At 42.3% G+C, this 11148-nt stretch overlaps 1 protein-coding gene across 1 annotated transcript; it reads left to right on the top strand.

Moving 5' to 3' along the window:
• The first annotated feature begins 27 nt into the window (after positions 1-27).
• Positions 28-9622, top strand: LOC146610747 (uncharacterized). Its single transcript, XM_085345186.1, has 6 exons — positions 28-363; positions 852-1024; positions 4016-4231; positions 8040-8200; positions 8300-8432; positions 8877-9622. The coding sequence occupies exons 1-6, from the start codon at positions 84-86 to the stop codon at positions 9051-9053; spliced, it is 1140 nt and encodes a 379-aa protein (XP_085201312.1). The 5' UTR covers positions 28-83; the 3' UTR covers positions 9054-9622.
• The last annotated feature ends 1526 nt before the right edge of the window (positions 9623-11148 follow it).

Genomic DNA, 11148 nt, shown 5'->3' with positions numbered 1-11148 from the left:
GGTAAATAACCATGAGTCAACCCTGAAGCCGGTCAGGTAGGAATTTCTGTCTGTAATAGTCTCAGTTCACTAACGACGCTGTCATGTCGGATGTCGGTGAGAGCAGCTGGCGCCAAGCTGAAGAACATGACGGCACAGAAAGCGAAGAAGTCCACGCTTCTGTGTGGGGGGCACGTGACCCTGAGCTGACAGTCCCTCAGGGGCTCTGGACCGCACATCACGAGCCGACCAGGAAAAGGCTGGTGCTACATGTTGACCTAAACAACACCATATTGGTGTCGGACGCCGTGACGTGTCAGGGGACTTTGGCTGCTCTGGACTACTTTCTGACCACTGTCACTTGGGGGAAGAAGAACAAACACGGTAAACACGGATGGTGCTTTCCAGCAACACGCGGGAATGCTAGGAATGTATGTGCCCGGGCGCGCGCGCGTGTGCGTGTGTCAGTCAGGTGATACGGGGGAACCGTTTACTTTTTACTTTCTCTGTCAGACCCCCGGAACAATACTTTTACGCACAAATACTTGGGCTTGATTGAAATTAAACGCATCATTGGAAACGTTGAATACCATCCAAAGGGACAGGTTACCTTTTATTTAACGCAAATTAAATTCTTATTTTCTTTAATGTTTGGCAGAATGTAAGTTCCACCAAGGCTGAGGGGTTGACATGTTACATTTTATTAATGAATGAAAATTATTATTTCAGTTTAACTTACATAGAGTTCAAAACAAAAGCAGTGATTTTTCAAAAAAGTAAAGGGGAAGTTTATTTTAATGTGCATGTTAAAATCTTGGAAATAGACCCTCCTTTGTCCAGTTGTTTATTGTGTTGTCATTGTTTCTATACAGGAACCTGGGAGTGGTTGAGTGACTCACCCTCTCTGCTCCCACCCTGCAGCGAGGCTGTAAGCTACTACTCCCAGTTTGGACGCATTCCTGGTTTCACCTCTGGTGCTGGCCGTCGCTTCCGTAAGGTTCTGGATGAGCACCTGGACCTGCTCTGCTGGCCTGATGGGGTAAAGGTTGGTGTCTTGATAGACAGAGTCGCTGCGGGGGCACTGGGACAAAACCGTTACCCTCTAATTACTCCTTCTTGTCAGATTCTGATTTTTCAGCGACCCTTTTCACCTGGAATCTGCGTATATGCGATGCAGTTTTGTTAGTGCAGCGCCATCTGGGAGGAAACAAGTGCAGCGCTCTTCAGTTTTTCATTTTATATTTAAGCTGTGCCTTATCATGCTGCTATAACCAATTTAATATTTACTCATGATTCATTCATTTTCTCAGTTAATTTTCACACAATGTTTCTGACCCTGGTTCTGCTGAAAGTTTCTTCCTGTTAAAAGGGAGTTTTTCCTTAACACCGTTGCCAGTTACCACAGTATTTTTTCTCTGTATTATTGTGGGTTTTTACCTTACCTTACTTAATATGTGGACTGTCCCACCAGGGGAGAGAAAACTTTAGACTTACTGTATGCTAACGTCAAGGATGCATACAGCTCCTCCTCCCTCCCCCCACTTGGTAGGTCAGATCATAACCTGATTCACCTCACCCCCCGCTATGTGCCAATTGTGAGGAGGGAACCTGTGACCACCAGGACTGTTAGGAGGTGGTCAGAGGAGGCAATAGCGGAACTACAGGGCTGTTTCGAGGTGACCGACTGGGAAACACTCTGCGAGCCTCACGCCGAGGACATCAATGGGCTTACTGAGTGTATCACAGACTACATAACTTTCTGCACCGACTCCATTGTTCCAGCTCAGACTGTTCATTGTTACCCAAATAACAAGCCGTGGGTGACTAAGGACATCAAAGCCCTCCTCAACAACAAGAAGAGGGCTTTCAGAGGGGGCAACAAAGAGGAGGTGAGGAAGGTCCAGGTGTTACTAAAGGACAAGATCAGAGAGGCTAAGGACAATTACAGGAGGAAGCTGGAGTGGAAACTCCAGCAGAACAGCATGAGAGAGGTGTGGAGGGGCATGAAGACCATCACTGGATTCAGGCCAACCAACAGCAGGGGAGCTGAGGGAGGTGAGAATAGAGCCGACGAGTTGAATCTGTTTTTCAATAGATTCGACACCACAGTGTCTGCTCCCACCCCCACAACCTCACCTGTAGTCAGCCTGGAATCCAGAGCCACACCACTGTGCCAGCCTCTCTCTTCACATGTTGCCTCCTGTGAGATTCCTGACACCCCTCCCCCACCCATCACCTTCACTCAATACCAGGTTGAGATGCAAATGAGGAGACTTCACTCAGGCAAGTCTGCTGGACCAGACGGAGTGAGTCCCCTTGTCCTCAAGACCTGTGCCCCCCAGCTGTGTGGAGTCTTTCATAAACTGTTTATGCTGAGTCTGAGTCTGCAGAGGGTCCCGGTGATGTGGAAGACATCATGCCTCGTCCCTGTACCAAAGACGCCTCGTCCCAGTGGCCCCCAGGATTACAGGCCCGTGGCACTGACCTCCCACATCATGAAGACCCTGGAAAGGCTCATCCTGGACCAGCTGCGACCCATAGTAAGACCACATCTGGATCCCCTTCAGTTCGCTTATCAGCCTCGTCTCGGAACAGAGGACGCCATCATCTACCTGCTCAATCGTGTCTACACCCATCTGGACCAGCCGGCGAGCACTGTGAGGGTCATGTTTTTTGACTTTTCCAGTGCTTTCAACACCATCAGGCCGACCCTCCTGGGTGATAAGTTAGCAGCGATGCAGGTGGATGCTTCTCTGGTGTCCTGGATTGTTGATTACCTGACAGGAAGACCACAATATGTACGTCTCCCACAGTGTGTGTCTGACAAGGTGATTAGCAACACAGGGGCACCACAGGGGACTGTCCTCTCCCCCTTCCTCTTCACCCTCTACACCACAGACTTCAGCCACTGCACAGAGACCTGCCATCTTCAGAAGTTTTCTGATGACTCTGCGGTGGTTGGATGCATCAGCAGGGATGATGAGACAGAGTACCGGGCTGTGGTCGACTCCTTTGTCACGTGGTGTGAGCAGAATCATCTGCAGCTCAACGCGGCAAAGACCAAGGAACTGATCGTGGACTTCAGGAAGACCAGGAAACACTTGACCCCTGTTTCAATCCAGGGGGTCAGTGTTGACATTGTGGAGGACTATAAATACCTTGGAGTACACATTGACAATAAACTGGACTGGGCTAAAAACACCACAGCACTTTACAGGAAGGGCCAGAGTCGTCTCTATTTTTTGAGGCGACTGAGGTCCTTCAACATCTGCCAGAAAATGCTGAGGATTTTCTATGAGTCTGTGGTGGCCAGTGCGATCCTCTATGCTGTTGCATGCTGGGGGAGCAGGCTGAGGGTCGCAGATGCCAACAGACTTAATAAACTGATCCGTAAGGCCAGCAATGTTGTGGGGATGGAGCTGGACTCCCTCAAGGTGGTGTCGGAGAGGCGGATGCTGTCCAAGATAAAGACAATGTTGGATAACACCTCCCACCCACTCCATGACATGTTGGTCAGTCACAGGAGCTCGTTCAGTGAGAGACTGAGATTACCGAAAAGCACCACTGAACGACACAGGAAATCATTCCTGCCTGTGGCCATCTCCCTGTACAACGCATCCACTTAACACACTGTTTGCTGCTACAACTACACATGTTTCTTTTCCAACTATTTATTTATGAGTGACTTATGTATGTATGTATGTATATATATGTATATATTGTACTATTCTTAGTTAGCGTATTGTCTGTCTTGTCTTAATGTTGGTTTAAAATGGAGCACTGTAACAAAAAATAATTTCCCCCAGGGATCAATAAAGTATTCTGATTCTGATTCTGATTCTTACTTATATAACTGGTGTGAATAGAAAATCCACACCTGTGATTGGGAGCCAGGATGTTGTATGCCTGTCTACATCTGGGTTAGCGGCCAAGTGCTGCTTTCCACGATTAAATCAGCTGTTGCGCTTGTTGCAAACCGGCTTGACAGGTTGATGCAATTAGTGTTAACTGCTTTGTGGCCCTGTGTCTGTTGCAGGCAGACAGAGACCTGTCTGTAAAAGGAGAAGACGGACGCCTGTACCACTGGATCCTCCCGTCCTTCTTCCAGCTGCTCAGAGATCTATCACAGGAAGGTCGTGAGTTTGCCATCCTCTTCCGTACGTTTGGAACCGACCTACCTCGCGTGCTAAAAGCCGTATCCCGAGCACTCGACGGGGCACACCCACTGTTCCCTGATCTGCCTCAGCTAAAGGTAACTAACACAGGCATACATTCAGCTGTAATACTTGATGAGACTGCACTATATAATGACAACGTATGTGATAAGTTAGAAATGGCATGAATGGAAGAGCAGGGGTGAAACTGGTTTTAAAAAAACAAACTGTCCGTCATTGTTCTAGAAGACACTTTTTGGAGCAACATGTAGAGGTTTATAGTTGCAAGACACTAAATGGACTGAAATAAGTCATTTAGAATCAGGGTGCCTTTCATATGAGGTAATATTTCCAGGATTTGGTTTACGTATAATGAAAACCTGTTCAGATAAATCAGGGACAGCAGCAACTGTAAAAGTTGCTCTTTCAGTAGAGGTTTTAATTGGTGCAGAAACGAATGCTACCAGCATTAAAGGTACAGGCAGTAATTTTTTGAGGTTATTTAATACAAAAACTACTGTACTCGTAAATGTACACATGTAATTTCATGTTTCATTCATGCATTCTCATAAACTTAACTCCATTAAAAATATACTGGAGCGGGTTTGCAGTTTCTGGTTGCCACAATGTTACTCCACCATATTCGAGTCCAGAGGGCTGGGAAGGAGATCTCCCATCTGACTAATGGTGTTTTACATATGTGGCTGGAGATCAGCCACGGACATAGTTTGCCAAAAGAAGAGGAGAAAGACGGTTGTAGGCGTTCATGGAGACACATTTAAATTCCTGCCTGCACCTTCAGACTCAAAATATGAAGGTTCTTACCTACGATTTATCATTAAAGAACACCAGAAAAACAAAACCGTGAAGAAAAGAGACAAAGCCAGAGGTCAGTCAGAGAAGTAATGGCATCCCAAATGATATGTTCCTACAATGTTGATTTATTCAAGGCAGAATGAGTATATAGAAGCTCCAGCAGTGTATATTCTGACATCATAGCCCACATCTTTTAAAGCTGCATTTCACGTTCTTGCCTTCACTGCGTTAGTCCATGAGAACTCGTACTCAAAATGGTTCCACTGGAACAATGATGCATACACACCACTGGTCTCACTTCCTTCTCAACTTATAACTGTTGCTGTCATCACTACCTGGAAGTGATACACAAGTAAGTTGTAAGTTGTGCTTATATAGTGCCTTCCTACTCTGAGCACTCAAAGCACTTTTTGCCTCACTCATGCATTCATACAAGCAGGTTTTTGTGCTTTCTATCTAACATTCACACATTGCATTAGAGAGTAAGTAGTGGGGTCAGCATCTTGCCCAAAGATATTTGGAGCCACCAACCTTCCACTTATGTAATGTAAGTAAATGACCTGCTCTGCCTCTGAGCTACAGCCAGCGGGAGCTACACCTCCAAGTCACCTCCAACCAGGTCTTTTATGTAATCTTATAACCTTAAGCTATTAATGTTGCATGCACATCGAGCTGATGCTTAATCTTACTTAAGAACTTCTTTTAGTTACACTTTAAGCCTCACATCATTAAAGAATAGAAGAAGGCAACTTCAAACACTTGTTTAAAAACACTAAATAGGACACGGTAATTAGAAGCCTTATTATTAATGTCTTGCTCTGTTGCTCTTTTTATTTATTTTTTATTAATTTATTTTTTGACCAATAGAATTCATTGTAGCTGTGCTGCAAGTATCGTAATTTGTTCAGCTTTTTTTTTTTTTTTTTTTTTTTTTTTTTTGGGTGGGTGGGGTATTTTAGACTATGCCTGATAAATTGGTGTTGATATTGTGCACTAGATCTTGTGCAGAGCACGATCTTCTGTGCTCTTACACATGAAACCTTCCCCAGACTCAAACATGCATGCACTTGACTCGTCACCTGGAGGGTTTTGTACCTGTTGTGTACCTGTTAGTGCACTACAGTGGAACCGATTGATTCTGAGAGAAAAGCAGAGATTGGAAAGGATGGCTGGATAGATATGTGTGGAGGAGGATGGACGAGATGCCCTCAAACTTAGCCTGTCAGCCACAGTTATCTCTGTGAAGAAGAGCTCAGTGGAAATCTTATTCAAGCAGCCTCCTGTCAGATGCTATTAATCTGTGTGTCAAGACAGACGGAGCAGGGGGGAGATCAATCACAGGAACTAATGTGATTGCTCACTTTGTGAACTTGAGTTGTCTTCCTGCTACTTGGGGGCAGCTGCTCTGCTGTATTTGTTGTCAAGTTGCGGGGATGTGTGTACAGGGGGAAAGGTGTTTAATTAAATGAGTTCATTAACCTTGGTTAGTTTACAGTTAAAGCCAACTCCATCCTAATGTCCACATCACTGTGTTTGGTAGCATCTGTGTACCTGATTGTAAAATCAGACCAGCACAGCCAGTTATTATTACATCTCTTTAATTTCACATTGGATTTGACTGTATGTTGCAAATGCACCACATGATGGTTTAAGCTTTTTAAGCCAGTAGTTTTAAGTAGAGTACACTGAAAATCCCCAGTGTTTGATTCAGCAGGGAAAAGCAGACCCTGTGAGGCAAAGCATGCAGAGTGATGGGGGACAAACGGTAAAGAAACACTGCAGTAGCTGTGTGCAGAATGGTGCTCAGAACCAGTGTTAATGTTAAACCGACTACTCGTAGGTCATCCATCCATCTGTGCTTGAACACAAAAGAGACAATGATGATGTCGTGTCTTTAGTGACATAACAGGTTGTCAGGGGCACGAACAGCTGTGTTCAGCTGTACCTCAGCTCAGTGATGCTTTGAGTTACATGCACATATAAAAAGTGGCAGTGGCGATGTGTACGTTTTATCTATTTTTTGCCATGTTTCACTGTTAACATGCTGGAATATGCCGAATAGCATTTAGCACACAGAGATGCTTAAAGGTATTTAGATATAAGGCCAACTGAGGTTATTATAGTAAACTAAATATAGATATGTTTGTTATTAACTGTAATAACAAAATACCCTAGATCTTTGGAAAACCGTGGAAATGAACTAAAATCAAATACAAATATAGAGGAAATAACCTTTTAGTATTTGTTAGCGTTAGTTGTTAAAATTCCCCTGTAGTTACATAGTAATGTCAGATAAAATAGATTTGTTTAATTATATTGACCTGCCAGTACTTAAAGGTAGGTACAGTAGAATAAAGGGGTAAAAAGTCACGTTTTTACAGGAAAGTAAGTTGTTAATGGAGAAAAGTCCATTTTACATTTATATTGGTAAAACAAAAGGAAAATGGAATAAAAAAAATAAATATTAAAGAAAGATAAATATAAAATAAATTATTGATAATATTAAAAATGAATGAAATATAAAAACATATGTGTGTGTTTCTATGTATCCTGAAATTCTAGCCTTGTTTGAATTTGGTTTTATGGTTGAGGTTAGACGTATATTTAGGTTAGAGTAAAGATTTCATTTCTAAACTTTGGATGAAATTGTTGATTAATGGCCTCACAAAGATATTTAAACAGATACGCCTGTTTGTGTGCCTGTTGTCCCCAACCCCTCTGCTCACGCTGGCAACAGAGGACAACTTTTAGCTAAGATATGAAGTAGGTGAAGAAAAATGGTTTGTCAGCAAGACAATAAAGGAATCACGGTAGAGCTGAGGACATTTTTAAGTATCCACAGTACAGGATGGCAGAGTTGTTGTGCACGTGGCTGCCAAAGCATTTTTAAAATTTCACATCTGCAAGAATTTAAGCTGATTGCACAATTAATTTAGGTCAAGTCTACCAGAGGCCTTATTTTAATAACAGAATAATATCACATAATTGGTTTATTTTTATTTTAGTTTTTGCTTACAACAGAGTTCTTTTAAAGACGAGCTCTCCGTCTCGTTTCTTTATCTCTGACTCTTCTTCTTGCTCTTGGCTCAGCTGAGCGTGGCTGTGACTCCGGGCAAGATCCGCTGCAGCAAGAAGGGAATCGTCCTGAATCGAGCCGAGGAGCGGGTGTCCTCTCGCGATGGAGAGAGAGGTCTGTACGAGTACTTCAGCTCCGTGCAGGGTCTGGGAGGATTTCAGGACCACTTTGACTGGTATGCAGAAAGCTTCTCTAAGAAAACCTGGCTGTGGATTTTGGGGTTTTATTCTGAGCTTTTCCAAACCTTTCCCTATATTCGTTGTTTTCTGTCCAGGTGGGCTGCTAATTCCTTCTCCATCCGTGGGGGGAAGCCAATGTGGGTCGACCCCTTTGACAAGCACGTACAGCACATCTTTATAGATGACAACATACGACAGAATGATGAGGATACTATAGTTAACCCGAAGGTAATAGCACCGCTTTACTCACACAGTTCAGCCTATATCTGGTGAGTTTAGAAAAATAAAGTACACCAAATTAGTTCATGATAATAGATTTCATATTGTAGGAGGAGACAGGGTCTTGGAAATGGGTTGATTTTGTGAATGCAACGCTTCTGTAATTTAGAGATGGCATTTTGTTTTCGGCATGGCTCACTAGGTGTTCACTGCCGTACACCAGCCTGTTGCAGTATGTTTCACACGTGTGTATTTGTCATGTATTTTGAGGCTCTATTATATATATAATCCCCAGACTGTGTGTCATAACTGCGTACAGGCTGGTAGATGCAGAGATGTAGGCTGTAGCTGCTTCAGAGCTCCAGAAACTAAACATGACTTCTAACCTTACTCTGGTTTGCTTTTTGTGTGTGTGTGTGTGTGTGTGTGTGTGTGTGTGTGTGTGTTTTGCAGGTGTTTTTGGACCCGGGTGGCTCAGACACTCGTATAGCCTGCACCGCCGAGCTGTATGATATCGCCTTGATCCAAACCGACCTCCTCCAGGCCATTTCTGACCCCAGCTACTTCACTCAGCGTGTCCACATCTGTCTGGAAAACTATGAGAAGAATGTCCAGCAGGGGGCAACCTAGAACACACTTCAAACTTTGCATACTTCCTGTACAGTACATCAGTTTGTCTGTGAGGCAACCTGCAGTGCAGACAGGATTAACAGGCAGGCGGGATTATTACACACCAAAGCAGAAGACTTGCTCAAAGTCTAAAGTTTATCCAAACACAAATATTAAGCGGTTACATGAAGAAACAAGTTATATGGACAGGTGGACATAGAAAAAAGCGGCAGCTATGTAAACAGGACTGCAATTCATTAAACGGTTTAAATACCACATATCCTTGATAAAAAAGGATAACTGTGTAAACAAGGAGCACTTCAGTCAGATTGCACTGTCTGCTGTCCTAAAGTGAACTGGGACCCATGTTTTTGACCCAGTTGAGCACTGAATTGGCCGGGCTGGACTCTTTAATTACACCGACAGCTCTGTGACTAATCACTCCACGGTATAATTGGCCAAACTCAGAATTTGGAGGCAGACAGAATAATTGGTGTCAGATATGGAGAAAAGCTCTTCAGCTCTTATGTTAGTTGTTGGTTTTGCTTCAGCTCCTTTTTCTTTCTCGGGGCGCTGTTTACATCCACTCAGAACCCAGCGGTAATACTTGAATATTTTCAGGTGACTGAAGCATCTGATTACTGAGTATGCGTTACTTCTGAATGCACTGCAGTCATAAAGTAACTCTTTGTGACAGTTGGCTCAAACTTTGAGCTGTAACCTGGTTTAATATTGCTGTCAAAAGTCACCATAATAGATGTAGAAGAGTACATATCGTGCTCCTGATCGGATCCGGTGTCTATGGAGCGCTCAATGAAGCAGTTAGATGGTAGAGAGTAACATCTGAGCTGCAGAGACGTTTGCATTTCATTTGTTTGCACTGAGTTATTTTTATTTTATTTAAAGGCATGCTTGAGAGAATTGTCTAATACGTTGAATTTGGGAGGAAGTTATGGTAATTTTTGCTTTGAGGGTTTTTAGAATATGTTTATTGCTAAGCTTCCAGGGAGGCTTTAATGACTTTGTTTTTCTCAGGTCAGTTTTTAACAGACAGCCAAATGAGCAGTAATATAAAGGACCCAGATGTAGATAGAGTGGTGTTTTTTTTTTTTTTCTTCTTTGTTTTGTTTTTCTTCTTCTTTTTTTTTTCTTTTTTTTTATAGCATATTTTCACCGATGTTTTCCTTGCTGATGAATACACTAATAAGAAAAGTTTGGAGAGAAAGCTTTAGTAGCTGTGATAACATCACAGAAGACCCGACTGATGAACTCTTTGGGGCTGATGCTGATTTTTAGGAAGGTTTTTTTTTAAAAAAAAAAAAAAAAGAAAAAAAAAGAAAAAAAAAAAAGAAAATGCATGTTCTGCTTTGTAATGTTAAAAACCAGGTTTTGGTTGGCACATATTGAATAGAGCATTTAATATGCTGCTATCAGCCAATAATATCAGCTGACTTGTATCAGTCAGGGTCTAAATCACAGCCTGTATACTCACTGGAAAATCACTCGGACAGTAACTACTACTAAAAAAAAAACCTCTCCAGTTATCAAGTTTTAACAATATTTAAAAGTTTTTATTTAAAATGATGTAAATTAAAGGTATTTTATTTATTGAAGATGGGATTCCATCCAAATGTAGTGCACATGTTTGCAATATTTGGAGAAAATCAACTAAATAAATGCATTATTTAGTGTTAAACCAGTTCAGAAGAACAGGAATTTTCCTTATTATTTTTTTATTTTTATTTTTTTACTTTGAGGGATCTAAAATGATCTCATAGCTCAGCACACATCAGGTCATTTCAGCTGCCATGTTGGTTTCTGTGGACACTGAATTCATGTTTCCACTGAACACTGGGGCATTTTTAAATTTTATTTCAAAGTGCCAGTTAACACATGCTTAAAGACCATGCTTAAACCTCAGTAATTTATTTATTCATACAAACCAAACTGATTTGTACTTTAATCACAACACTGAACCTTTCAATAACTTGTGTAAGTTGAACCATTAGGTCACTGGATGTGTGAAAACCTCTGACAAATGCAGTCAAATATTGCATTGATTCATAGGTTTGTATTTTTTGATGGAGGCACCAAAACTTCAACATTAAATCTAGTA

This window comes from Diplotaxodon limnothrissa, linkage group LG20 (genome assembly GCF_057381915.1).
Source record: "Diplotaxodon limnothrissa isolate DT_005_m linkage group LG20, D_limnothrissa_male_GT1.1, whole genome shotgun sequence".
NCBI classification, from domain to species: Eukaryota; Metazoa; Chordata; class Actinopteri; order Cichliformes; family Cichlidae; genus Diplotaxodon; species Diplotaxodon limnothrissa.
Note: the sequence above shows the minus strand (reverse complement) of the source record. Positions and strands in the feature narration are given on the sequence as shown.

Excerpts from the sequence above, each read along its gene's own strand:
- LOC146610747 (XM_085345186.1), top strand. The coding sequence starts at position 84 with ATGTCGGATGTCGGTGAGAGCAGCTGGCGCCAAGCTGAAGAACATGAC. Across the intron at positions 364-851 it reads GGGGAAGAAGAACAAACACG|GAACCTGGGAGTGGTTGAGT; the intron begins GTAAACACGGAT and ends GTTTCTATACAG. Across the intron at positions 8,201-8,299 it reads TTTCAGGACCACTTTGACTG|GTGGGCTGCTAATTCCTTCT; the intron begins GTATGCAGAAAG and ends TTTTCTGTCCAG.